Raw genomic sequence first — 24,997 nt, 5'->3', positions numbered from 1 at the left:
TGATATAGCTCACTTGTAACACAGCAAAGCAGCAATCCATCAGGAAATACTCCATTAAATTACTGTATATAACCGCGCCATGGGCCCTCTTAAGGTCGCTGATCAATCTCTGTACAAGTGAGTCCATTGCGAACTAGGTAAATCTCGCTAATTAGGCCGTAAGGGAGCCTCTCAAACGCATAATAAAGACATACCGCAGTCATGGGTATCGGATGAAAACAGTAGGTGCACTGATAGATAATCTAGATGGTAATTAATACTGAAAACTTAAAAACCATTTTCGAGAAGAATGCAAAACACTGTTACAGAACGTATCCACCGGATCCAACGTTCCACCAATGTCGAACTGGTCGCCGGTCTTCAAGATCGATACACCACCAAAGGACGTCCTTGGCCTTTTGGATCTGGCCCGAATGTTCGTAAGCTCTCGCCAGGGCAAACCACGCCTCGGAATCATCCCAGGCAGTTCCCAGCTTTGTCAACGCAGACAACAGACCATAGGCTCGATCTCGCGCAGCAAGGCGGTCGAGATACTCCGGGGAATCCTTATCGTCTAATGGTGGTGGAGCGGGATTAGATGTTCCCTTCGCCATACCGTTTCCATGCAGTGAAACGTCCAGGGGTGAGAGTGAGAGACTGGAAACATCAGGTAGACTCGACACCTCTGGCTTTTCAGTGGGCAGCTTTTGCTCCCATATGTCAAGTAGGAGATTTGCCAGTCCCACTGTCGCCCGGATATGATCCGGAAAGTATATTAATGCCTCCTCAAATTGCTCCATAGCTTCAAAGGGTTGAGACTGGGCTTGAGAGATGTATCCACGTTCAGCATAGACATCCGCCCAGAGCTCATCAGACGACTTGGCTCCTCCCCAACCTGGATCGGCAAACGCTTTTGCGGATGACTCTTGTTTAGCAACAAGCTCTTCAACACGTTGCGCCTGCTGCTTAGCCTCATTCCAGGACCCAAGAGCATCCTCAAATAAACCAGCGCGCCTATAAAGACCTGCCACAAAAAGCCATATTTTAGTAAGGAGACCGAGCGCCTGCCTTTGAATGTGGTCCTTGGAAAACCTCGTTGAAGTTTTCGCTTGAATATCATGACGACCAGCGGTCGGTAGCCGGATATCCTGAAGAGGTGGCTGTTGCCGGTGGCCAATTGGAGGAGGCTCCTTGGTGTATTTCGTGTTGTGAGCAACGGGCGGCAAGCTCTGCCTCGCGGACACCGAACCGTTGTGCTTGGCGGTTGGCGATTGCATATAGGGAGGCGAAGTTGACACGTCCTGAACCTTGGCTGCCGTTGGATCTGGCTGTGGTTTATGTGGATGGAGTAGTGATTTTGAATGTCTTTCCAAGCTTCGATGGCGGATGGCCTTGCCGATACTACCTTCCCTCCGGTGTAACTTTTGTGGTTGGCGGCCGTCCTTGTGACGAAGAGAGCTCGACCTAGTCATGGCAGTTTGTGGTCTTTCTTTAAAACCAATCATGTTTTCATCGGTTACTTGAATGGGTGGCTTAGAACCATCCACCGAACAATCAGAAACGGAACGATCCCTTGGCGGAGAGCTGCCATCCATACCAAAGCCATATTCGTGATCAAAATCCCTTTGGACTCTTTTTCGACCGAAAAGGCTACCCCGAATACTGCGAACACCACCTGAACTTCTCGGAGGGGCAAGGTGCTCGGCTTTTTGCTTTTGATCTGGCTCCAAAAAACCTATGTTTGCGAAAACGCGACCAAAATGTCCTAGCAGTTCTTCGGCATGGTTAATGGCAGCCTCAGGTCCATGCAGAACCTCAATCAGGGAGAGCTGAGTCATTCGCAGTTCAAGCATACTTTCCTTCTTCCGGAGCTCTGTATCTTCAGATCCTGTGTCGTTGTGCTTGCCGCCGGCATCCGTTGAAGGATGAGAATATTTCTCGTGCTGGTGTCGCTCGCCTGCGTGTGTTTTTCCGTCGTGGGTATCACCTGCCATCACCGTATCAAGAACCGCTTCACAAATATGATTAGCGGTTTCGAACTCTTCGCGCGCGGTTAAGAGAAGAGCAAGAAGATGCCATAACGGAACGAGGTCTCTCTCGCCGGTGTATGATATTTGATCTGAATTCAGAAGCCCATGCCCCATCACGTCCGCGGAGCTTAGAGCAAGTCGTACCCGATCAATTGCACCACCTAAATCTCTGGTCTCTGCAAGCATCAAACTCAATGCAAAGATAGAAGCCGGGTTCATGTCCTGGCCCAATTCCTCCGCCAAAGATGCCTCCAGCGACGATATGGCTGAATTCTGTAAGTCACGTCGGGTTTCCGTTTCCGCAGTCCATCTTGACCAATTTGCCAATCCAATACCAATAGCTCGGTATGCGCCGGCGAGCGTCACCGGTAATAATTCAGTATGCTTGGGCGAGCTCATGCCGTTCAGTTGTGGAGAGGGGCATTTATCATCGCCTTCACTTGTTAAGGCGCGTTCGAGTAGATTTGTTAACTGCTTAGCCTTTTCGGCTCTCTGGTAGGTACCAAAACAGCACACCAATAGGATCCCATCTGACAAGGTACGGACGAAGGTATTCACATCTTCAATTTCCTTAGTCGGTTTACCAGCTTGTTTCGCTCGAGCTTTGGCAGTGTCAACAAGGTGAATATATGTTTCCAGGGCCCTCATAGCAAGGTCGAATTCGGCCAATGCCGAGTGCACTTGGAAAAGGCGCCGTAATATCAAGGTTGAGTGGAACGTCTTCGTCGCTGCACGGTAAAGGATCTGAAAATGCGATCAATGATTGTTAGTGAGGAGACAGGCAATCAACTCGAGAGGCACAACTTACATCAAGCACATTACGAGATAACGCGTCCCGTCCACCTTCCCCGAAATCTGCGTCTTGCCATTCCGGACCGCACAAGATCTGCCAATTCCGGACAACCTGCTCCACCCAGAGTTCAACCTCATGATTTGAGGAACTGGCTTTCGGAAATTTCGCGTTTCTGAGCAGAGCATTCTCGCATATCGTTTCCACGCGTCTAAACTCGGAAACAAGCTGGGCTTGTTTTGGACCTTCCGAGGAAGGGATATAAGGGAGTCTTTTCTGTAGGATGTGGGAAAGGAGATCGTAGTATGCGCGCCATGTTGAAGCCTTGGGGCCTGACTTGGCGGAGGCATCACTAGAATCTGTCGTTGAGGCCGGGTCACCTTGCTTCACCTCACAGTGGGATGCCCACGCACGAAACGACTGCAATGCGAACTCGATAGTAGATTCCGTCACTTGCGAACCCTGAGCTGTAACAATCTTCCCAGTACATCCTGCTGTCTTTGCTAAAAGACGCTCGGACCAGAACAGATATTGAGGGCTTAACAGGGCATTCGACGTAGGAATGGAAACTCGGGCGGCTAGGGGTTTCATTGCTTCCACCGCGACTTGGACGCCAGACAATGATTCCAGGGCAGCACCTTAACAATAACTACATGAGTATGCCATCCTACTTCTCAGGTAGGGAGAGTTCATACCTTTCAAATAGCCAGCCTTCATAATACAGACTTCGGTCCATGGTGACAACACCTCCCCGTTTCCCGAGAGCAAACTGACGACATTATGAAGATCCTGAGGCAGATAACTGGCGGCTGACTCCGGTTCAGATAATTCCCAATGCAGCCAACTAAGACACACCTGGGCCTGAAAGGTATTCTGTGTGACATCCGCCCCTTCTTCTATTACGGATAGCACAGGGGATATCCGTCCAAGGAGGTGTTCTGAATCCTGCGCAGCGGAAGAAGCGGTACTTTCAGATCGCTTTTTCACATGGTTAACGATTTGCAACTCGGTTTCCGCCACTAGGAGTAGAGCTGCGTTGAAGCGATCCGATATTAGCCTCCGAGTCCAAATGTTTAGGGTCGGTGGGACTCAATACCCTTCTCCGTAGGGGCATGTTTCGATATCTTTCGAAGGATATCGGGGACTTCATGCCAATTTCCATTGCACCTTGCCGTATCCAGTAGCTCTATATAGCGACGGGCTTTGGTGATGACCTATTCTTATAGAAAATTATAGTTAGAGCAAGGGCGGAGAGCCGGAGTTGCACGGAGTGTTGGATCGTGAGAATACGGAGTACGCACCGTCATGGTTTCTCATATAATACAACACAGGATTGGAAGTGTAATGTAGCAATCATTTTCGGGCCAAGGGGAAAAGATTAGTAAAAGGAGGGTCTCTTAAAAGGAGTCATTATGAGTCCATGTTCGAGCCATCTTTGTTGTTCCTCAAAGGCTGCCGCAGCTGTTGGGTGGTGGTGATCTTCGGGTGCGCTAAACCTTGAAAATTAGCTAACTAAATAATTTCCGCACCAAATTCATTCATTCCAATCTCCAAGGCGCAAACAATCCATGGCTCCAGCTATTCTCAGGAAATATATCCACCGTCCTTGACACTCCTGCTCTCCTCCAATTGGGCCCTAAGAACAAAAAGGCCCGGCAGCGTTCTTGTTTGCCATAATGGCCTCGACGATGGCTCTCCGAGCAGCTACCCACCGGCTGACAATAACCCCAGTTGAGGAGCTGCCGTCTATGGCAGCGTATCTCGCGTCGACCCTAGGAGAAAGTAGCGCCATATTGTCCACTCCAGAGCACCAGAGAAAGGCAGCGGGCGCATCGGATACTGGGCTACTGGTAACTAAGCTAAAAGCTCGAATTACCAGTCTACTCCAAGACCGAAGCATTGAAGGCCGGTGGACAGCAATTATATTGGCTAAAGCTGCGATTGAAGCTGGTCAATGGGAAATACTCCGTGGCTGTGAGCCTTGGGTTCGAGCGCTTTTGGCTATCCTAGCTGTAAGTATTTCCTAGATATGACATCCAAGTCTGGACATGCTAACGGGGAATTTTACCTGTAGAAACCAGATCCATCATCTTCGAAAAAATTGGCTCTCATTACCTTGACTCGAATCTTTCGACTTACCCACCAGTATCCGACTTTGACACGGGAAATAACAACCCCGTGTTTGCCGTCGTTTGTAACTTCGTGCCTGAATCTTATATCAGTCAAATCAGCATCCGATGGAAGCAGAAAATTGAAGCAGAATAACCTGCTGATTATCCCAGTATTTAGCTCTTTCTTGGAGCTTCTACCTAACCACCCTACAATATTCCGGCCTTTCTCTGCCCAGCTGCATGATTTGCTCGTACCTCTGATCGGTTCTCTCGGCTCCAATGATTTTATTTCTGAACCCCTTATATATCTGGCTCAACGCCTGTTCGTGTCTCTCCATCACTGTGCTCCAAAAAATACATCTGGAGACGAATGGGTCAAAGCATACCGGTCAACGATATCATCTGCTCATCGCGTGGGAGATCATCTTTTCAGGGCAGTCATAGAGCAATGGGAATCCGTTGATGTTGAAAAACGCAGACCCGGAAGATCTAGAGACTACAATAGCCCAGTTGGTGATGATGGTCCTGATCCACTCGGGCTTCAGGGTTGGGATGGCGTTCAAGAAGGCAGTGGTCGGCTGGTTAGCTTGTTGCGGTTACTGTCACAGTTTCTATCGACTCATACACATTCGAGCGTGTCCATTCCTATTGGTTATACTCTCGACCTAACAGCCCGGTTAGCCTCCCTCAGTATTCCCGGCTTGGAAAATGAGGACGATAGATCAAATTTAATCAACCGCGGAATCAGCCGGGATGAACGGGAAAGTTTATTCAGCGAACTCCCAAGTATCCATGTTTCCGTACTGAATTTGCTTTCTACAGTCGTGAAAACAATTGGAGCTGGGAGTACTTCGATCGCTCAAACTTGCCTTGACCAGGCTCTCTGGATCTTTGACGCGACAAACGGTAAGAAAGCCGTTCGGATAGCCGCCTACGGGTGTATAGAAACTACATTGCCCATTATTGGGTATACATTTACAAAAGCAGCAATTGGTTTGCTGGCCCCAGCGATACGACTCGCGTGTGCCGATTTACTACCCCAACATAACCCCACACAGTTGATCGAAAAGGCACCTCAGACCAAAGGAAGCCAAACTGCAATTAATGCAGACGCATTCTTGGGCACCAATGCTACATCTAAAGCCATAGATCCCAAACTGTCAAACTCCAAGGAGATCCAACTCCCTGGCCTCGAGCTGTTGGCGAACTTTCTCACGTGCATTCCGACAGATTTGATCCCTTTGTCCCTACGTGCGGAAATTGATCGAACTGCGATCCTTACGGGGGCCGTGAAACTTATGATGGCTAGCGTGCTTAATCCTATTCCACCCACAAGCAATCAACGAGGTCATGCCAGTATCATGCCATTCCTCGCGAGGAGTAATATAGGCGACCTGGAAGTTGAAGGATTATTGCGGCCACGGATGCCGGTTCTCGTGACTGGTACTGGGAAAAGAAAACTCACGACCCAAGAAGAAGACATCAGGATGGAGCGCGAAGACTTGGGCACCATGGACCGTGATATTTACAAACAACCGACTTTGCTGGCTGAAAATAGTGTGCTAACGGAATCGATCCCTAAGCCAATGGACATTGACACGGATCTTGAGAGCAGGGGTACCAAGCGAGGTCATGAAACCGACAGCGGAGCTCAGATATCGGCACCATCCTTAGGAACACAGCCTGAGATCGTTTCTCCAGATAAAAAGCCTCGCACAGAGACGAGTTCACCGATGGCTGCTCCTTTGCAATCTATAGCGGCCTCGGAACAGAAAGATACGTCAAGTGAAACTCCTATTCTAAGGGAGCCATTGGATAATAAGCCACTCGCTCTGGAATCGTCGCTAACCAGCACAGCGCTTTCACGCGCTGAGGTGACATTAGAACTACCGGAGCAAACGCGCGACCACAATGCTTTTCAAAGTAGGATATGCTCGACGATGCATCAGGGCACTGTCACCAAAGATGACGAGGAAATGGCGTCTGACGATGAAATTCCGCAACTTAATCTCGACCCAGACACCGATGAGGATGATGATGTCTCTATGCAATAGCATCAGAGTCGAGTCAGCAACCCTCGCTTACGAAACTTGTATAGTAGACTTGTCCTTAACGAAAAGCACTCGCGGAACAATTCTGTTTGGCCGAGGTGGTTATATGTGTACGACTTAAAATAAAAACCTAATCCGTCTAAATTACGTGGCATAACTATAATACTAAAATGGTTCTATAAGCATGCGCTCATGACACATCGCCAAATGAACTTTATCTGCCAGAAAGGTCCGAGGCAACATTGCTTGCGCCTCAGGACATTTTGTCTATAATATCTGAATCCCGCGCTGCCACCACTTCTCTCCTTTCCACATCCTAAACCACTTTCCGTGCCAACACCACCAGCCTTCGTCGGGGGTTCCAAATCCAAAACCCCGCAGTGGACTAATTGGAACAGGTTCAAATAACCAAATCCCACCTCTTGAAAAATCATTGGCAACAAGTGGCCCTGTTAACAAAATCCAGGTGATTGTGAACGCAACATTACCCCATTGTTTCAACCATTTGGGCAGCGGGAAGGGTAGATGCGACAAGAGATGTGATGTGAGGCCCTGGGCTACAATTCCCAGAAATTGGAGAATGAAGAACAGAAACGGACCCGACAGGGGGTGTGTAGGTGCAAATTGGGTGTAGCTTCCACAGGCGTGGATGAGCCCACTGAGCATAAAGGCAATCATTGCCCGTAGGAACAAAAAGATAGGTTTCTTTCGGAGAAAACGCGGAAGATATTGGAACATCCAATCACTTGGCGACACAAAGCCATACCGGAAGATTTGATGCCACCATTTGCCCCATCCACCGGCCAAACCATAGTCGAATACACTAGAGAATGGACCAAAGAGCCCACGGTACAACCACGGTGCCTCGATTGGGACGGTAATCCGGGTAGACGAGCCGTAGAAGAGAGATAAGAGTAAGTAAGCTATGCACAGGTAACCGTGGAGAGTCGTAAGCGACGAGACAATACCGAGATATATAAGGAAGTGACGATATATATGAGCGAAAAAGCCAGCGAAGTGGCCGAGCGGCGCAAGGAAAGGCGGATGGGGCGAGTCAACAAGCCCCCAGAAATAGGAGTCCCTCACCATGAGGATTTTGACAAGATCTAGGCGCAGATAGTGAATAAATGTTTTCTTTAAAACCGACATGAGCACATATTTTGTTGGAGGATCCGCCACGGAGGGTGGAAGTGTCGGGTTACCCCAATTCCAACCAGTTCCTCTAAAAGAAAACATCGAGACGTCGAGGACCCAGGTGAAGCGATGCGAGAACTTCTCAGGATAAGATTGCCATCTATATTTTGCTCGGCATTGAAGACTGTTCGTTGTTTTTTCGCCCGAGGTTTTTGACAGACCGCCGTTCCCAGGCGAGGATATTTCACTTTGCCAGAACTGTAGGTTCTTGTGCCCGTTTGCCTCAGCATTGACACCATTCGACCTTCTCTCGCGAACTTCACGAGTCCGCTCTATCCTCTTGAACTCCCCTTGAACGTCCCTAAACACAAGTAGAGTTGCACTCCAAATCGTAAGCCATATAAAGCCCATACCGACACCGTAGCTATTTGCCATACCCAGGGTACGACAATTGACAATTGTCAACGTATTCAAGTATAAAACCACGCAAAAAGCAAAGTGCCTAGCAAATCGAAAAGCATTATGGCGGGGCCATGGAACAAGTAACACTGCAACGACGATGAAAATAGAGCTGAAATTGTGAGGAAAGATGAGTGGAAGAATTTCTCCCTTTTTCATGCGATCAGCAAATTCAACTTCCCGCAATGCCAAAATGGCACGGTATCCACGACTGACTGGGGAGCCTTCCATTGTTGGCCCGAAGAGACAGAGTCGACTGGCCACATTTACTCCCGTAGTGAAAGACGAGGCGTCTCTGGCATCTTTTATACGACAAAATAAATAAATAAATAAAAAATTGCGCAGGAAAATGCACAGGTTGGCTGGCTGATTGGCAGAGGCTTGACCCCCTGTTGAGTCAAGCCTGGTGACAGCAAATAGGATAACAATGCATTTTTAGACACACGAACCCTTGAGGCCTGTTTCCTGTGACTCCGCTGGCCGTCTGCAGGCCACAAAGCATTCAGACGGTTGCACCGCTTGTGACGCGACGCCAGAACTGCAAGCCGTTTTCCTGGTTGGATTTTAAGGTTATCGGTGTGTGTGGAGACTCTAGTCTGAAAGCGCGGTCTTGGCGGTGTTTTGATCGGCCCAGCAGCTTGGGTCGCGTCCCGACCAGGGGGCTGCAGCGCGTTGGCGCCGTTTCTTTGAGCGGATCCGAAGTTGCAGCTCTTGAATCCTGTAGATTCAATACGTTTCACGCCGTAGCACTGCATATCGATGCAGTGTGTTGTTTCTCTCGGGTTAAACGAGGTGTCTCTCAGTAGTAATGCCACCCCGAAGAACTTCAAAAACCCCGACATCCCGTGCATTGTCAGGGGCGTCCAGAGGAGGCAAACGCAAACCTCCTGCTCTTATTGACCTGACCGCAGACGATGACGACGAGGTGGCATTGAGCTCGCAGGCTCGTAGTGCGCCAAGGCAATACGTTCCCAGCCAAACCCTCAGCCAACCTGCTCTTCCTCCCGAAAATTTTCTTTCACTCAGCCAGAGGCTTCCAGACACCCAGGCCGAGCTGGAGGAAGAAGCGAACGCTGCAGCAGTTGTTGAATCCTCCCAGGAGTTAGATGACTCCGCCTACTCGGACTTTGAGCTTTATGGTTAGCATATTTCTCTGAACACCTTGGAATCTCTACTCTGCTCACTAGATAGAAGGTATTTTACTCCACAAAATAGTCGGGGTTAGATATTATAATGGGCAGGCGACCAAAGGAGAATATGTGAACATTAGACGCGAGCCTGGCAACCCCTATGATTCCAATGCAATCCGGATCGACAATGTCATGGGCGACCAAATCGGCCACTTACCTCGCCAGCTGGCTAGCAAATTGGCTCCCTACATAGTAAGTCCGTCGGTTGCGCATTGGGGCTGCGGAAACTAAAGGGTAAAATTCAATTATACAGGATTCTGCGGACTTACTAGTAGAGGGTGTTCTAGCGGGAAACAAGGGTGTTTACGAATGTCCAATCAGCCTAAAACTATATGGAACCAGTGAGCCCAGACAGCAACTAGAGCTCATGGCGAGAATGAAAAGGCACGGGCTGCCGGTTGCAGAGCTGCTCATGAAAAACAGCGACAGGAAGAAGCGACAGTTGCAGGAATTGAAAGCCGCCGCCGCCAATAGCTCCAGGGCACACAAAAACATTGGAAGGGGTGAGGAATGGAACAAATCGGACAATGCCTTTGGTGTTAATATGGCTCCTCCCGGAGGGCATTCGGACGAAAAGAATAAGAATCAAGAGTCTATTGACGACATTATCGGCCAAAGCGTTGTCTTCAACCCCAGGGAGATGAGCCAGGTCGTTGAAAAGTTTGGCGCTGATGAGAAAGAACTTGCAGCAATGCCGATGGCGGAGTGTCCGGCCTCGCTTTCGACGGAATTGTTACCATATCAACGTCAAGGACTCGCGTGGATGTTAGATAAGGAATCACCACAGCTACCGGGGGTTGGACGTGAGGATGTGGTGCAGTTGTGGAAGCGGCAGGCCCAGGCGTATAAAAATATCGCAACTGGTTATGTCACAAACCAGGCACCTCCACTTGCCAGCGGTGGAATCCTTGCGGATGATATGGGTCTTGGGAAGACTATACAGACTATTTCCCTTATTCTAGCGGACCTAAAGGTGGCATCCGCTCAATCTTCGAGGACCACACTGATTATCTCTCCGCTTGGAGTGATGAGCAATTGGAGAGATCAGATTGCTACCCATGTCAAGCAGGAGAATGCGCTTAAAGTTCTCGTATACCATGGGACAGGTAAGAAAGAGGCCGAAAAGCTCGACCAATACGATGTAGTAATCACCACTTATGGTGCACTTGCCATGGAATTTGGGCAAGTTGATGGCAAAAGCCCTAAGGCCCCGAAACCAAAGCAGGGCCTTTTCTCTATGCGCTGGCGCCGAGTTGTCCTGGATGAAGGGCATACTATTCGATCTCCACGGACCAAGGGAGCAAGAGCAGCTTGCGCTCTGGAGGCCGACTCTCGATGGTCACTGACTGGGACACCTATCATTAATAACCTGAAAGACCTATACTCACAGCTTAGATACCTCCGTATATCTGGTGGATTGGAAGATTTTTCTGTCTTTAACAGTGCGCTAATCCGACCGCTCAAAGACGAAGACCCCAACGCCAATCTCGTTCTCCAGGCTCTAATGGCGACAATTTGTCTACGCCGGAAGAAGGAAATGGGATTCATCAACCTTCGCCTTCCGCCCATGCAATCACATATCCTTCATGTCAAGTTTTCCCAGCATGAGAAAGAGAAATACGATATGTTTCAGTAAGCTCTAGGTGAACCTCTACCCTACCCCTTGTCCCAAACTAACGAAATGACTACCAGGGCCGAGGCGAAGGGTGTCCTTATGGAATATTCTAACGGGAAAAAGTCGAATGTTACCTATTCACACTTACTTGAGGTTATCCTGCGCCTTCGACAAGTCTGTAACCATTGGAAATTGTGCCAAAGCCGCATAAATAGCCTCATGGATCTGTTGGAGAAGGAAAAAATTGTATCTTTGACACCAGAAAATGTAAAAGCGCTCCAGGCGCTCCTCCAACTGAACATTGAGAGTCAAGAAACGTGCCCTATATGCCTCGATTCTTTGGATCAGCCAGTGATCACGGCCTGTGCTCATACCTTCGATTATTCTTGCATAGAGCAGGTCATTGAAAGACAACACAAATGTCCCCTTTGCCGCGCAGAACTCGCAGATACGTCGAATCTTGTTCATCCCGCTGTTGCTCTCGGTGAAGACGACAGCAAGGTGGATGTCGACCCTGAGGAAAGCAGCAGCAAAATTCAAGCTTTGATTAAAATTCTAACGGCACAGGGTCAGGCTCCGGGAAGCAAGACAGTTGTTTTCAGTCAATGGACATCGTTTCTTGACCTGATTGAGCCGCAGCTTGTAAAACACAATATCACTTTTACCCGGATCGACGGTAAGAGGAGCTCCACCAAACGGGATGTGGCCATGGCGACTTTGACCAATGATCCGAACTGCACTGTCATGCTCGCGAGTTTAAATGTCTGCAGCGTTGGCCTCAATCTTGTGGCCGCCAACCAAGTTATTCTTACAGATAGCTGGTGGGCGCCTGCCATCGAAGACCAGGCAGTGGATCGCGTCTATCGACTGGGCCAGAAACGACCTACTACGGTATGGCGGCTTGTGATGGAGGGGAGCATTGAAGATCGAGTACTGGATATACAGAAACGCAAGCGTGATCTGATGACCACCGCTTTTAGGGAGAAGAATTCAAAAACGGGCGAGCAACAAAGAGCGAGATTGGCGGATTTGGAAAAGCTGCTGCAGTAGGCGGTTCAGCTTCATTGCGAGCCAGAGATCTAAGTACCTCTTCCACCTTTTGTTCTTCTATGATTCTTGTTCTTTTCCTCCTCCTTCTTTCTGATTCCCCCAAAATGCTTCTTGGCCTCTAGGGGTCTCCGCCGGGTAGCCTTTTCTTTTCATTTCCCTTTTCATTTTAGATTCATTGAGCTGTTGCCAATGATCATTTATTTCTCTGGCAAGAGTGGATTTTCTGCTTCTTTATCCTTCAGATCTTCTTCTAGATTCGTTTTCAGTTGGTGGAACACATGGCTAACAGTGCGTTCTGGCCCTTGATTTAATATTTTGTAATGTATCTTCTATAATATTTACTGATGCTAGTCCTTTATCTGAATGTCGACATGAATTGTCACACACACTGCTTGTTGGATTTGAGTCAAACAGCATCACACCGACGAATCCCCGTCTACTCCAGTGGTAAAACACACAGCCTTGGCGCTCATCTTTGTGAAGATTTAAGTGAGAGAGTTAGTCATTCTGAGTGTGAACTAAAACCACTTCACCTTTTTCTTCGCATCCAGGGCTGACAACCCACAGCCGAGGCTGAGATTCCCTTGGAGCCAACGATCAATAGCCGGTTCTGCAATTTTATATATATATATGTAATTTTTTTCTTTTTTTTTTTTTCCAATGTTGGAACCTGGTGGATCCGTATTGACGGTGATGGTGCATGTTGGAGCTTCGGATCCAACGTACCGACGACCCCTTTGTGCATAGAGATAGGGCTGCAATGCGGATGGCTGAGCCTAGATATCGAGAGGAAATGGCGGGATCGGGCGGCACCATGAGCAACCCGCCCTCCGCACAGGCCACTATATAAGGAGAATGAATATTTCTCCTGAATTTCCTCATTTGTTGTCTTGGGTTCCCTGTCGCCGGACGGATTGGACTCTTATGTGAAGATTGTCGGCCTGAGCTTTAAGTATAGCAAGAATCAAACAAAATCTTTAACATATAACTACCCTGTTCTACTTCTCCCTTGTTACCATGGTATTTGAAAGCGACGTCTCTCTTAATGTCTCCAAGTTCCAGCCCAGCGCGATTCCTCCAGCCAGCCATGCAGTCAACCAACACATAATGAGCATGGCGGATGGCAAGCCGAGATGGTGGGAGGTATGACGGAGCTTCGTCTTCTTAGTCTTTTTATTTTCGAGATTGTTCCCTGCCAATTGCGCTGACCGTGACTTTGCTGCCTCTTTCTCTCCTGATCTCAAGGTCGGCGCACAAACATTCCGTGAAATGAGAGCTAGGGGCGAGACTGCAATGCCCCCGTCAGCTCTGTTAGATTGCGCTCAGTCATTCTCAATTCCTTCTCGCGAACCCGGAAGAAATATTCCATGCAGAATAATTAAACCGGAGGGCAGCTCTGCGCCGTCAGGAGTATTCTTGCATATTCACGGCGGTGGGTGGGTTTTGATGGACGAGGAATCGTAAGGCTACACGAATACCTTAAACATTCTACCTGCTCCGTCGGCTAACAAAGCCATTTCAGCCAAGATGCCCTGCTGAAGCATTATACGGATGCTGCCAATCTCGTCTCTATATCAGTGGGCTACCGCCTTGCACCCGAACATCCCTACCCTGCCGGGCCAGAAGACTGCTACGATGTTGCGGAGTGGCTCGTAGAGAATGCTGAAAAAGAATTTGGCGCGCCTCTGAAGTTTATGGGCGGAGAGGTAACTGCGACATCCCCCGTCTTTGATTGCGTTGACAACAACCATGGGGTGAATGCATCTAACTTTTGCTACTTCAGTCTGCTGGAGGCCATCTTTCAGCGTTGACGGCATTACACCTCCTTTCTCATGAAAACCCGAAATACTCTGATTTCAAATTCAAAGGCTTGCTCCTCCATTTTGGTGTATTCGACCTCTCATCCACACCGACAACATATACTTTCAAGCGTAGCCCAGCACTCGTTATCGACCGCGAATCCATGACCCATTCTACCGTATGTTCCTCTGTTTGATTTCCCCACCAATCGCAGCTTCTCCACACTAACTACGTCCATTTACAGAACGCGTTCCTTCAGAGTCCCGCTTCCGATCCCAAAGACCCTAAGATTTCCCCATTATATTTCGATTTTCTATCCCTTACCGCCTCGGGAAAATCACTCCCTCCTGCAGTATTCACCTGCGGAACTGAAGATGTCCTTCTTGACGATACTATTTTCATGAGTGCAAAATGGCAGATGGCTGGTGGCGAAGCAATAGTGAAAATTGTGCCCGGTGCACCACATGGATACATTATGTGCCCACCGGGATTAGTGCCGGGAACTGAAGAGATATTGGAATTTTTAGAGAAGTTTTTGAAGGAGAAAGTTTAGCATATGTAGGCAGCGTCTGTAGGAATGCTAGGGGTTTCATGCATACTGCCGGCTTGTTGAGAATATGAGATGCATCAATGGAATCGTTAAATGACCTTTTTTGCTTTTTTGTGCAATAGCTACTGTCTCGAGACCAGCGAGTAGCCCAGTGCCTACACACGTAGTACGGTGTCCCCAGCGCAACAGGAACAACCGAATTTAAAAGCAAACCTCTTTGTCGCAATAGTTAAATAACAAGTTACAATGCCTGAGCGTGCCTAATTCAAGCATTATCCCGATCAACCGATAATCTGCATGCTGTAAAACTCCATGCCATATCAAGTTTGGGAGATAGGGGTATCGAATCAAGCTCACAATGCCATGTACGCCAAAGGAGAGAGAATAAAAATGGAGGAATTCTAAATTTGAATCAATTTCTTTTCCCTTCTCCCTTTCCCATTTTCCAATTCTCATACCTATCCATCTCAGATCAGTACGAACTAAAGAAATAAGACAGAAACGACAAGGGACTGGTAACTAGCCCTACACGAGACAAACACCTAAGTATGCCACTCGCTTCCTTTGCAGTTATTGCGCAAAATGGCCATCGCAGATCCGGCAAGAGAAATTTGGGAAAAGCTTCCCGTTAAAGCGATCTGAAGAAGACAAAATCACAGCGAAATAGGACAAACTTTTTCGGGTTTGAGAAAAGTTCGCAATCTACTGTGTTGCACAGCGAGTAGATTCTTCCTCCATAGTGGGTGTCTTTGGGGAGTTATCAACCAAGTCAGAGTCATCTCCACTTTCCCGCTCTCTTTCATCCGCACCGTCAAAACCAACGGGGCGACTTTTCTTGGGTGAATGAGAAGACGGATTGCTTGGAACATCAGATTTGGCAAAGTCAGGATCATTACTTGGTGTAGCTGCTGGTGCGCCCCGTAAATTTGCTGGTGAGTCGGTGGAGGATTCTAATGGGGCATTCGCCCTGGTAGGTGTAGCAACATTGCTGGGTGACTGTGTGGATGTTGTTGCTGGCGTGTTCGGTGGCTTGGCCGGGTGAGCGATGGGTTTAGCAGAAATACCAACATTAATGGAGGACTGCGAGGAACTCAATGCCGGTATGCTTGGTGAATTAGTCGAGGGATTGGTAGGCTTGGAAGGGATACCAGGCATGCTAGAAGTAGAAGTATTGCTTGCCGATTGCGTGGTCGTTGTAACTGCTGGGGGGTTGGCAGGTCTCAAGGGAGTACTCGTTTTGGCGAATGTAGCAGCTTTGCTGGGTGGCTGATTGGGGGTCACTGGCACATTCGACGTGGCTGCCGCAAAATTGGCAGGAGGTCGACCTTCCCTGCTGGCTTCGGTGGTTGAAGCTAGTGTCGATGTTCTCGTTTGCGCATTTGGCTCATTGACCGGTGGGCGCATAAGCTGCGGTGCATTAGGGTGCGAAGAATTAGCAATGCTTGCTGTTGACAGCGGGGGCGTCACAACTTTAGATGCGCCAGCCGGGTGGATCAAAGGATTAGGTAGATTGGAACCTGCAATATTGGCCACCGATGGGGTAGGGGGCGCAGTGCTAGGTGCACTAGTTGGACTTATCAAGGGATTTTGGTGCACAGGGTTGGAAAGGTTGGCATCCGGTGGTACGGGGGTCGTGTTGGTAGGAGATCTCGGAGGCGCGCTATGCCGTACTGGAATAGGAAGATTGGTTGATAACGATGTGAAAGTTGCAAATCGTGAATTAGGCGGCTGTGAAGAAGGAGTTGCAAACAAACTGGTATCAGGCTGTAAAGGAGGAGGCCCAGAGCCCGGGTTTGGGGGACCATATCGAGGGGCTGAGGAACTAGGAGCAGTGAAAAGGATATTGGGGTTCACATCACCTGAGGGAGGACGGGGGTCTGGGCCAGAAAATCCCATGGACAAGATGGTAGGCCTCTGCATTGTCATCCTGGGAGGTAGCTGAGAGGAGGGAGCATTGTTGTTAAACATGTATGGTTGCTCCATCGGCAGCATGGCCTCGGCTTGCCTCAGTCTTTCACTCTGTTTTCGTGCCCATGCGGCAGGGTCATTACGTTTAAGCCTTTCGTCATCCAATTCTGCCTGAACGGCTTGTTCCTCCTCCGGAGTCAAATTGTCATTATCCTCACGCTGGAAAGTTTCAGTGAGAGTGATCTTTCGAACAAAGTTAGGCTGTTCCAAAATCTTATCGAGGACCTTTGGATCTTTGCCTATGAATTCAGTAACGCTTTGCTGTTTGACTTCCTTTGGCGGGAAGAGGTATGCCTTCTTAGACCTAGTCGCATATCGTATGGGGTTCTTCTTATCGACCACTCGGAAAGACAGTTGGGTCTTGAAGACAGTCTTGTTATACATAATGTCTTCATACGTGCCTCCAGCAATGAAGCGATAAACAAACACCGGCTTCCTTTGTCCGAAGCGATATGCACGTCCAACAGCTTGCTCCTCCCAAGTTGGATTGAATGCAAAATCGAAAATAACAACCCGATTAGCGCCAGGAATATTAAGACCAAGACCGCCCGCTTTTGTCGATATCAGATATACCTGCATTGGTGAATCAATTTTGTTGAAGGATTTTGTGGCAGATTGACGGTTAGTAATAGGTGTAGTCCCGTCCAGGCGGCAGTATCTCCAGCGGTTTACCTTTAAAACATCCTCAATATAATTAAGAGTTGGTATGCTGTGAGAAAATATAAGCACTTTATCGCCAGCATTAATTGATTGTTTAATAATTTGATCTAGCATCGCCGCACGATGAGAATGTGCAGTGGACTTGAGATCATTAATTCCGTCGAAAACACGTTTAAGTTTACTGATGGTTTCGGGGGCCAAAACTTGAGTAACGGGGGTATCTTCAGGGCTCGAATCCTGGGTGGCAGGAGTGTCTTCGGGAAAGCTTTCATATTCTGAATCTTGAATCAATGCCTTAGCCCTTTTGTCGATATTCTTCCCCAGCAATTTTTCCATAAAACACGACGGATGATTACATAGAAGAGAGAGGATAGCGAGCCAGGCCCATACACGCGTGCTCGCTACATCGTCTCCGGTATCCATCAGGGTCTCCACGTATAGTTTATACGCCTCTTCCTGGAGGGCAGTTAAGGGAATAGTTATGACAAATTCCACTTTTGGTGGAAGGTCGCCTGCCAAGACTGAGATATCGGCGCGATTGATTTTAGGATCCAGGTCCTTTTTCAGCACTTGGAGTTTCTTCAAAGATTCCCGGCGCTCGGCGCGGGTACTGTCGACATATAGACCCGCTTCGATGGGTTCAATGTATTTGGCTTTGAACTGTACGAAATCGCCGAGGTATCCAGGTGCAATCCAGTTAATCATCGCATAGTACTCTTCGAGGTGATTTGCAAGGGGAGAACCTGTGAGGGCAATCCGACTTTTGGATTTAAAACCGCAAGCGGCGGCGGCGATTCCGGTGGTTCTATTTTTCATCTTGTGCGCTTCGTCGGCGATGATGATGTTTGGCCCATTAAGCAGTTGTTGTTTCACACTCTCGTGTTGGTTTGGCTCGAGTGGGCGAGGTCGGCGTTTTGTCGAAGCATTATGCACTAAACTTCTGAAAATATCGTAGCTGATCAGAAGAATACCACCTTCTGTATACCATGCGGCGATTTCCTGCAATCGTTCCCGGGACTGAATATTTGATAAAACCTTCCTCACGGGACCGAGGCTCCGTTTTGTTGCAGGGTCTTGTGGTAGCCACCTCATGAACTCCTCCGACCAATTTTCAATCAAGGATGGTGGACACAGAATTAAAGTGCGAGATTCGCGAAAGCAGTCCGGAATTTGTTTTCTAATCTCCGGATCTGGAGAATTCGCAGCCTTTGCAATCGTGACAAGAAACGAGATACTAAGCCGAGTCAGCAAATGTAGGGCATGTTGACCCTGCTACAGATCACAACTACTTACACTTGCATTGTTTTGCCTAACCCCATAGTATGGGCTAGAAGACAGCCTTGTCGTTTATCATCCTTGATCAATTCTCTCCACATAAACTGCATTCCATGTAGCTGATGAGGCTTGACAAGGCGACCGATGTGCGGATCTAGGTAGATAACTGGTTCATCGAAACTGACAGCCTGCCGTTCAGGATCGCTGTTGGCCACGCCTGAGCTCCCAAGTCGTTGAAGGAGACGCTGTTGTTGTTGTTCTTGAAGCTTAACTCGGCGTTGCGCGCTCTTCTGAGTATCCAATGCCTCCTGGCTTTGCTTCACGGCACGCTTTCTTTTCCGATGTGGTGTATGAGTAGAGTTGGGTAAACCATCTTCGTCCCTAGGAGAGCCGTCAGGCTCATCGTCCAAGTTAGTCTTCATCTCAGCGCTAGCTTCTGTAGAAGAATCCTTTTCTTCCTGCCCCTTCGACTTCTTAAAAGGATAAGTCCGTAGAATATCAGCGACAAGAGAAAGAAAGTGGCGGGTTTTCTTCTTGCGCATTGAGTGCTCAATATCCTGCTTTTTTATGCCCTTTTCTGCGATTATTTTCCTGCGCACGATCCAAGAGATATACATCACAGTCATTCTCAGATACAGCTTAGAATCTTTGGCGCTGGTGCCAGGAATTGTAGTACGATGTTCCAGCAAGTTTTGCAGGCCCTTGTACACGATGCTTTTCAAATATCTGAAAGATTTAGTGTTGAAAATACGGGTTAAACCTATTCTGTCCTCTTCACCCATGTAATGAGCATACCAAGCCATCAAATGTGTTCGGTGTAATTGGAGCTGTTCAGTGGTGAGGCTCATGATGTGATCCAAATCCAGATCAGCGACTAGTGTTGAAGCTATAGATGAGATTGATGCACTCGTCGAACCTTCAGAGTCATCAAGGAGGCGTGATGACGAAGCGTCTCGCCTATGACTGCTCATCGGTGGTGTACGCACGTGAACAGCAATCCTTTCTCGACTGGTGTTGATATTGCTTCCGTTCTCATTGTCACTTCGTGTAAGATCCACGATTTCAACCCCAACAAGGTTACGTGAGCTTGGGAGTGAGGAGGAACCTTCAACACGGCCTGCGACAGTATTGCCGGCGTGCCCCCTACCGTCCCCTCGAAATCTCACTTGCTTCCTGGGAGAAACGGTGTCTTGGTCGTCAGATGGTTCAATAGTAGGACAGGGTGACGATGACAATAGTGCATCAGCAGGTCTTTGACCATGACCAGGTGGCTCATCATCCGGAACAACGAAATCGTCGGTATCATTGCCACTATCCTCAGTGTCAGAACCTAATGACTCCTCATCATCTGGCAGCTGAATATGCCGCGGGGGCCTTGGCCGGGAAGCTTTGGAACTGCTGGCTATCCTTGGTGGGCATTTTTCAGTTTCCAACACAGTAATAGTCCATTTTTGAAATTCTCGTTGAAAAACGGTCTGTTCCATAGTTTGGCACTGGAGTTGTACGTCTTTAGCCTGAGACCAGGGAGACATTTTAATCGCTTTTCTGATTTCCTTTAGACGGTGGTCCAGGTGTGCAATTTCACTAGAAGCAGCTTTAATGTCTGCTAGTCTAGTTCGTTTCGCCCTTGCGCGGCGCCACAATCGCCTCGCCTTTCTTTCCTCGATTGGCCGCTTTTTAAGGTGCCACTTGCTAATATAGTCGGCAATACAAACATCAATAATAGCGTCAACGGCTGCTGGAGACAGATCCGTTGACCGCTTTGAGCTATCTTTTTTTTGCTCGATTTCCTCCTGAATCTCGTTCCAAGTTTCAGAATCGTAGTCGCCTTCAGACGCGGAATCGCCATAGGCTGGTAATGCATCCTGTTCCCCTCGGGGCGGATATTTGGCAAGTAAATAATGCAATCTGTCACTTCCTAGGTCGAACTCTGGCCAGTCAAACATGTTCTCTCTGGTGACGTTGACCTTTTTCCCATTTTTGACAAACAAGGAAAAGAATTGGGAATCACCTTGTACCGCCGATGAGCCGCGGTAGGGAAATACGGCAATGGCGGGTTTTCCTGTCTTAGTTTTTAGGTATTGAGGTCTTTGTCGAAGGTAGTATTGCATTTTTTGGTTTACAAAAAGCCGGTTGCCAGTGGGTAAGGAATCAGGCGCCATGATGCAAAACGTATCTTCCCCGCTCTCATCCTCATTGATAGTGTTGTCTGGGTAAAATACCCCTGAAATCGACATTTTTCTGTGGTCGAAATAGCGTCTCTGGAGCTGCTGGGACTCACTTTGTTGAGTTGTCAGAGCGCTGAGGTTTAATTTGCGCCGTTTCTTCCCATTTTTATCTATAATATAATGCTCGTCATGGCGTGTATTTGCTTCGGAATCATTTAGGGTTGAAAGCGATCGCACTTTCGACCTCGAAGGAGGGTGGCTCTCTTTTGAAATTGGAATGTGATCTGCTACTTCATAACTAACTGGTTGGAAGAAAGTGTTCTCAGCGTTGTGCGTTGACGCTTCAACAAAGACAGAGGTGCTGGGTTGAAGAGAGGTAAGGGTCGAAGGAGTGGCTGGCAGCGAATGTCTTTGAGGGTGGGTCGTCGGACGTGCAACGCTTGGGGTTTGCTGATCATATCTAGAAGGACATAATTGCGTAGGATTTCCACTCGACGCGTGAGGATCTGGAATAATATCTGCTGAGCTCAACTGGCCAACATATTCGTTATACTTTGGGGATGTCCCCTGGAGATACTTGACTGCTCGAACGATCGTGGCTCGCTGGCCAAGAGACTTCAGCCCAAACTCTTCAGAGAGGGTTTGTTTGTTTATCTCTGTCAGTAGAACATAGCCGGTGACATCATTCTCGCGTAGAGCTTTTTCTAAAATTTCAGGCGCGGGCCGAGGCGGGGGAATCTTGGAATGGCTCCAAGAGTCAAATGAGGCGCGACAGAGGTATGCAACCACCTCGTCGATTGACCAATCGAAAGGGTCTTTATTCTCCAGTGGATTCTTTTCCATTATGAAACCCATCGGTGAGGCCTTGTCAAGGGATTGACCGCTAAACTGAAGACATTGCAAGCCGACACCTCGTCAATCGAGTGGGCGCAGACACGTGGGAATTGCGGGTTTCTGGAGGGAGACGAGAAGGCTGTCTAATTCGCGTAGGCTTGTCAGTACTCATTTGAATGAGCCGGAAAAGATATTTCCAGTAAGGATCTGTTGGCAGGAGTAAGATGGGCACAGAGTGTCAGAGACCTACTTGTATCTCCCTCCCTTTGCTGATCTTGGACTGTAAGCGCCAGCAGAATAGTTAGAAAGTCCACCGCCTTTATCACGTGAGAGATAAGATAGTTTAGGTACCTGTGATGTACAGTAGCACGTGGGAAGCACGCTACTTGCTTCGTGGCCCAGTTAGTTAGTTGGCCTGGAACGTGTCAGAATTGGACTTCAAAGCCCACACGGGGAAGCACAATCCCTGCCAGCAACAGCAGTGAACAGGCGGGGTGCGCTTGTAAGACTGTGTGTGAAGAGATAGGAGGCTAGACTGGAAAAAGAAATATCTATCAAGGAAGAAGTTAACAAAGTCACTGCTAGCCAACTCGTTAACAAGTTAAGCAGTTGACTGCGGAGGTATGTGGAAAGGTTTCAATTTGGCGCGCAATATCACTGCGGAGAAATCACAGAAAAATGATGCCCTATTTTTGGCCTGGAAAAATCACGTTGACATCGCTTGGGAAACAGGCTCTAGAGCAGTTAGATGGTGTTAACGTCCTAACAACTCCATAGTTAACTCGTAACTAGTAGTTGTCACCTTTTTTGGTCTGAGCCCAGCATTATCCTGTCTTCATGACTGGGATACCGACTTGAAGTTATACTCACGATATGCGTGCTGGAAAGCATCTTCACTCCATTACTTTGCTAGTCAGAGTACAGAGAGGTTGTTTACATACACATCAGCGCAGTACAGAGTACTATCCAGTTTATATACGCGTAGCTTGGTCAAATCCATCACTCTAGGAAAGGACAAAGTATCAATTTCACACGCTCCCTTTCCAGGCCCTGTCAGGGTGTCCTCAGCCCAGTCCTACATAATTAAGTTTTCTGCAATAACCGGTCGTCATTCCTTGTCCCTTCAGGGCTTTCGGGGCAGGAGGGCACTGTTAGTTGAGTGTAAGAGAATCTCAGTAGGTCTCACCCTGGAATATGCTGTAACAATGAGGTCCATTTTAGATATTTTGAAAAGCATGAGAACCTCGTGTTGAAATTCTCCAACCCGCCGGGCGTCGTTGTCGAGACGGAGTCGGCTTAGCAATCCTCGGGGCTTGACCAAGCGGGGCGCTGAATAATCGTCCCAGTTTCTTCCCCTCGATCCTGGGTCAATATATTCTTTCACGGTTGCGCCGAATCTTCACTTGATCAGTGATGTAGATATCTGTCTCTGTCTCTTCTCTTCTTGATCAAGTATAAAATTGTATTTTTTAAATTGTGACTCTCCTTAGACACAAGTGGGCGATCCTGTCCGCTAAAGCCAAAAAAAAAGAAAAGAAAAAAAGAAAATATGGACCAATCGGTATATGCGACCTATCCGCCGGAGCTCTCTCCAGAGCAAAGGCGGTATTTAGTAGCCACAGTGAAAGACTGGACGATACATCACGGACTGACTGTCCGACCATCTCCAGACTTAGTATCAAAGGCATCTGATTCTAATGCTGTGTTGGCAACAAATGCGCCGGTGACATTGTTCCCGAGCCTCTTCCCAAGATCCTGCTATCAGTCAGCGGTTTCCGTTCAAACAGCATATAACGAGCTGTATGCTGCGATCACTGCAGATGAAGCATGGCTAGGGGAAATTATCGAAGAGTGAGAATACCGCCCTTTTCTGGATAACTTAGATGTTACTTACCAAATCCATGTTTTAGCCTCGTCGATGTCGATGATTTTGTTGCCAATTTATGGAAAGTCCACAAGGCCGTTAAACAAGAAGGTTATGTCCAGCCATTATCATTGGGCCTTTTCAGGTCAGACTATATGCTTCACACCCCAGAAGGAAGCACTGAACCATCTCTAAAGCAAGTGGAATTCAATACCATCTCGTCATCCTTTGGCGGGCTTTCATGCCTTGTGAGCAAGATGCATTCGGATCTTCTCTCTTGCCCACCGGGAACTCCGATTGCATACCCACCACATCAATTATTGAAAGAGAATTCCATTCCAGAGAATAAGGCGGTTGCGACTCTCGCTGCAGGACTTGCCGCCGCTCACGAAGCTTACGGATGCTCCAAATCATCACCGTCGCTGCCTCTGTGCATTCTTTTTGTGGTTCAAGATGGGGAGCGGAATATATTTGACCAACATGAGCTCTCAACTCGTCTCACACAATTCCATAAAATACCCGTTTTCCGCGTTATCACTACAGATGTCCTACGGTTGACGTCTGTCCCCCAAGACAACCCATCTCGCCCGCTGGTATATGCCCCACCATATGCCCCATCAGTCTCCTTTGAGGTCACCACTATCTACCTCCGGGGTTTCTACGGACCTAGAGACTACCAAGACGGAAGCGCATGGGAGGCGCGTACTCACCTCGAACGCTCAGCAGCAATCAAATGCCCCACAGTCCTCAACCAACTATCGGGATGCAAGAAGGTCCAACAGGTCCTCGCTCAGCCGACCGGACCCGATCATTTGGCCCGATTCCTCCCCAACGCCGACCCTCAAACCATCAAGCAAATACGCGATACTTTCGCTCCACAATATGATATCTCTACCTCCGGGCAGGGGCAAGATCTAGCCCTCAACCCATCTACTGCAGCAAAGCACGTTCTCAAACCCCAGCGCGAAGGCGGTGGGAACAACATTTACCGCGAGGCAATCCCGGGATTTCTACGCGCCATGCCTGAGAAGGACTGGAAGGGGTGGATTCTGATGGAACTCATCCAGCCACCGAGCGCAGCTAAGAACGTTGCACTTCGTAGTGATGGTGAAGTACTGACAGGTAATGTTGTCGGTGAATTGGGTATTTTTGGCGCAATATTGTGGAATAATGAGACTGGGAAGGTTATGCGCAACGAGCAGGGAGGGTGGCTGATGAGAACCAAGGCCGATGACAGTGACGAAGGTGGTGTTGCCGCGGGTTTCTCTTCACTCGATAGTATATTACTCATTTAGCAATACCGGCGTACATAGAAATTGTGGTCGCTGACTAGAAATCAGAATATTTGAAGACCTACTGGCATTGAATCTAGAGAAGAATACATATATGAAGCTCAGAATGAAAGTGAGGTCCATGGGAACCCGAATACAGGGGATAAAGTATCAATCTAGGTGTTTTCTTTTTTTATT

General features: G+C 48.3%; 7 protein-coding genes across 7 annotated transcripts; 4 read left to right on the top strand and 3 right to left on the bottom strand.

Moving 5' to 3' along the window:
• Positions 1–193: 193 nt before the first annotated feature.
• D8B26_005805 (uncharacterized protein) lies at positions 194–4,106 on the bottom strand (the record flags this gene model as incomplete). Its single annotated transcript, XM_003069351.2, has 5 exons — positions 194–2,753; positions 2,818–3,437; positions 3,495–3,830; positions 3,896–4,013; positions 4,101–4,106. The coding sequence occupies 5 exons, from the start codon at positions 4,104–4,106 to the stop codon at positions 303–305; spliced, it is 3,531 nt and encodes a 1,176-aa protein (XP_003069397.2). The 3' UTR covers positions 194–302.
• Positions 4,107–4,253: 147 nt separating this feature from the next.
• D8B26_005804 (uncharacterized protein) lies at positions 4,254–7,905 on the top strand. Its single transcript, XM_066125001.1, has 2 exons — positions 4,254–4,811; positions 4,874–7,905. The coding sequence occupies exons 1-2, from the start codon at positions 4,476–4,478 to the stop codon at positions 6,962–6,964; spliced, it is 2,427 nt and encodes an 808-aa protein (XP_065981082.1). The 5' UTR covers positions 4,254–4,475; the 3' UTR covers positions 6,965–7,905.
• D8B26_005803 (uncharacterized protein) lies at positions 7,229–8,785 on the bottom strand (the record flags this gene model as incomplete). The annotated part of the gene is made up of 1 exon (XM_066125000.1): positions 7,229–8,785. One exon carries the CDS (start codon positions 8,783–8,785, stop codon positions 7,229–7,231), a length of 1,557 nt encoding a protein of 518 aa, XP_065981081.1.
• A 577-nt stretch (positions 8,786–9,362) lies between these two features.
• Positions 9,363–12,459, top strand: D8B26_005802 (uncharacterized protein; the record flags this gene model as incomplete). The annotated part of the gene is made up of 4 exons (XM_066124999.1): positions 9,363–9,693; positions 9,746–9,936; positions 9,998–11,376; positions 11,437–12,459. 4 exons carry the CDS (start codon positions 9,363–9,365, stop codon positions 12,407–12,409), a joined length of 2,874 nt encoding a protein of 957 aa, XP_065981080.1. The 3' UTR covers positions 12,410–12,459.
• A 967-nt stretch (positions 12,460–13,426) lies between these two features.
• On the top strand, positions 13,427–14,762 carry D8B26_005801 (uncharacterized protein; the record flags this gene model as incomplete). Its single annotated transcript, XM_003069348.1, has 5 exons — positions 13,427–13,552; positions 13,655–13,869; positions 13,932–14,115; positions 14,193–14,387; positions 14,454–14,762. 5 exons carry the CDS (start codon positions 13,427–13,429, stop codon positions 14,760–14,762), a joined length of 1,029 nt encoding a protein of 342 aa, XP_003069394.1.
• Positions 14,763–15,461: 699 nt separating this feature from the next.
• Positions 15,462–21,673, bottom strand: D8B26_005800 (uncharacterized protein; the record flags this gene model as incomplete). The annotated part of the gene is made up of 2 exons (XM_003069347.2): positions 15,462–18,621; positions 18,681–21,673. 2 exons carry the CDS (start codon positions 21,671–21,673, stop codon positions 15,462–15,464), a joined length of 6,153 nt encoding a protein of 2,050 aa, XP_003069393.2.
• Positions 21,674–23,162: 1,489 nt separating this feature from the next.
• D8B26_005799 (uncharacterized protein) lies at positions 23,163–24,960 on the top strand. The gene is made up of 2 exons (XM_003069346.2): positions 23,163–23,515; positions 23,575–24,960. Exons 1-2 carry the CDS (start codon positions 23,214–23,216, stop codon positions 24,821–24,823), a joined length of 1,551 nt encoding a protein of 516 aa, XP_003069392.1. The 5' UTR covers positions 23,163–23,213; the 3' UTR covers positions 24,824–24,960.
• The last annotated feature ends 37 nt before the right edge of the window (positions 24,961–24,997 follow it).

This window comes from Coccidioides posadasii, chromosome 3 (genome assembly GCF_018416015.2).
Source record: "Coccidioides posadasii str. Silveira chromosome 3, complete sequence".
NCBI lineage: Eukaryota > Fungi > Ascomycota > Eurotiomycetes > Onygenales > Onygenaceae > Coccidioides > Coccidioides posadasii.
Note: the sequence above shows the minus strand (reverse complement) of the source record. Positions and strands in the feature narration are given on the sequence as shown.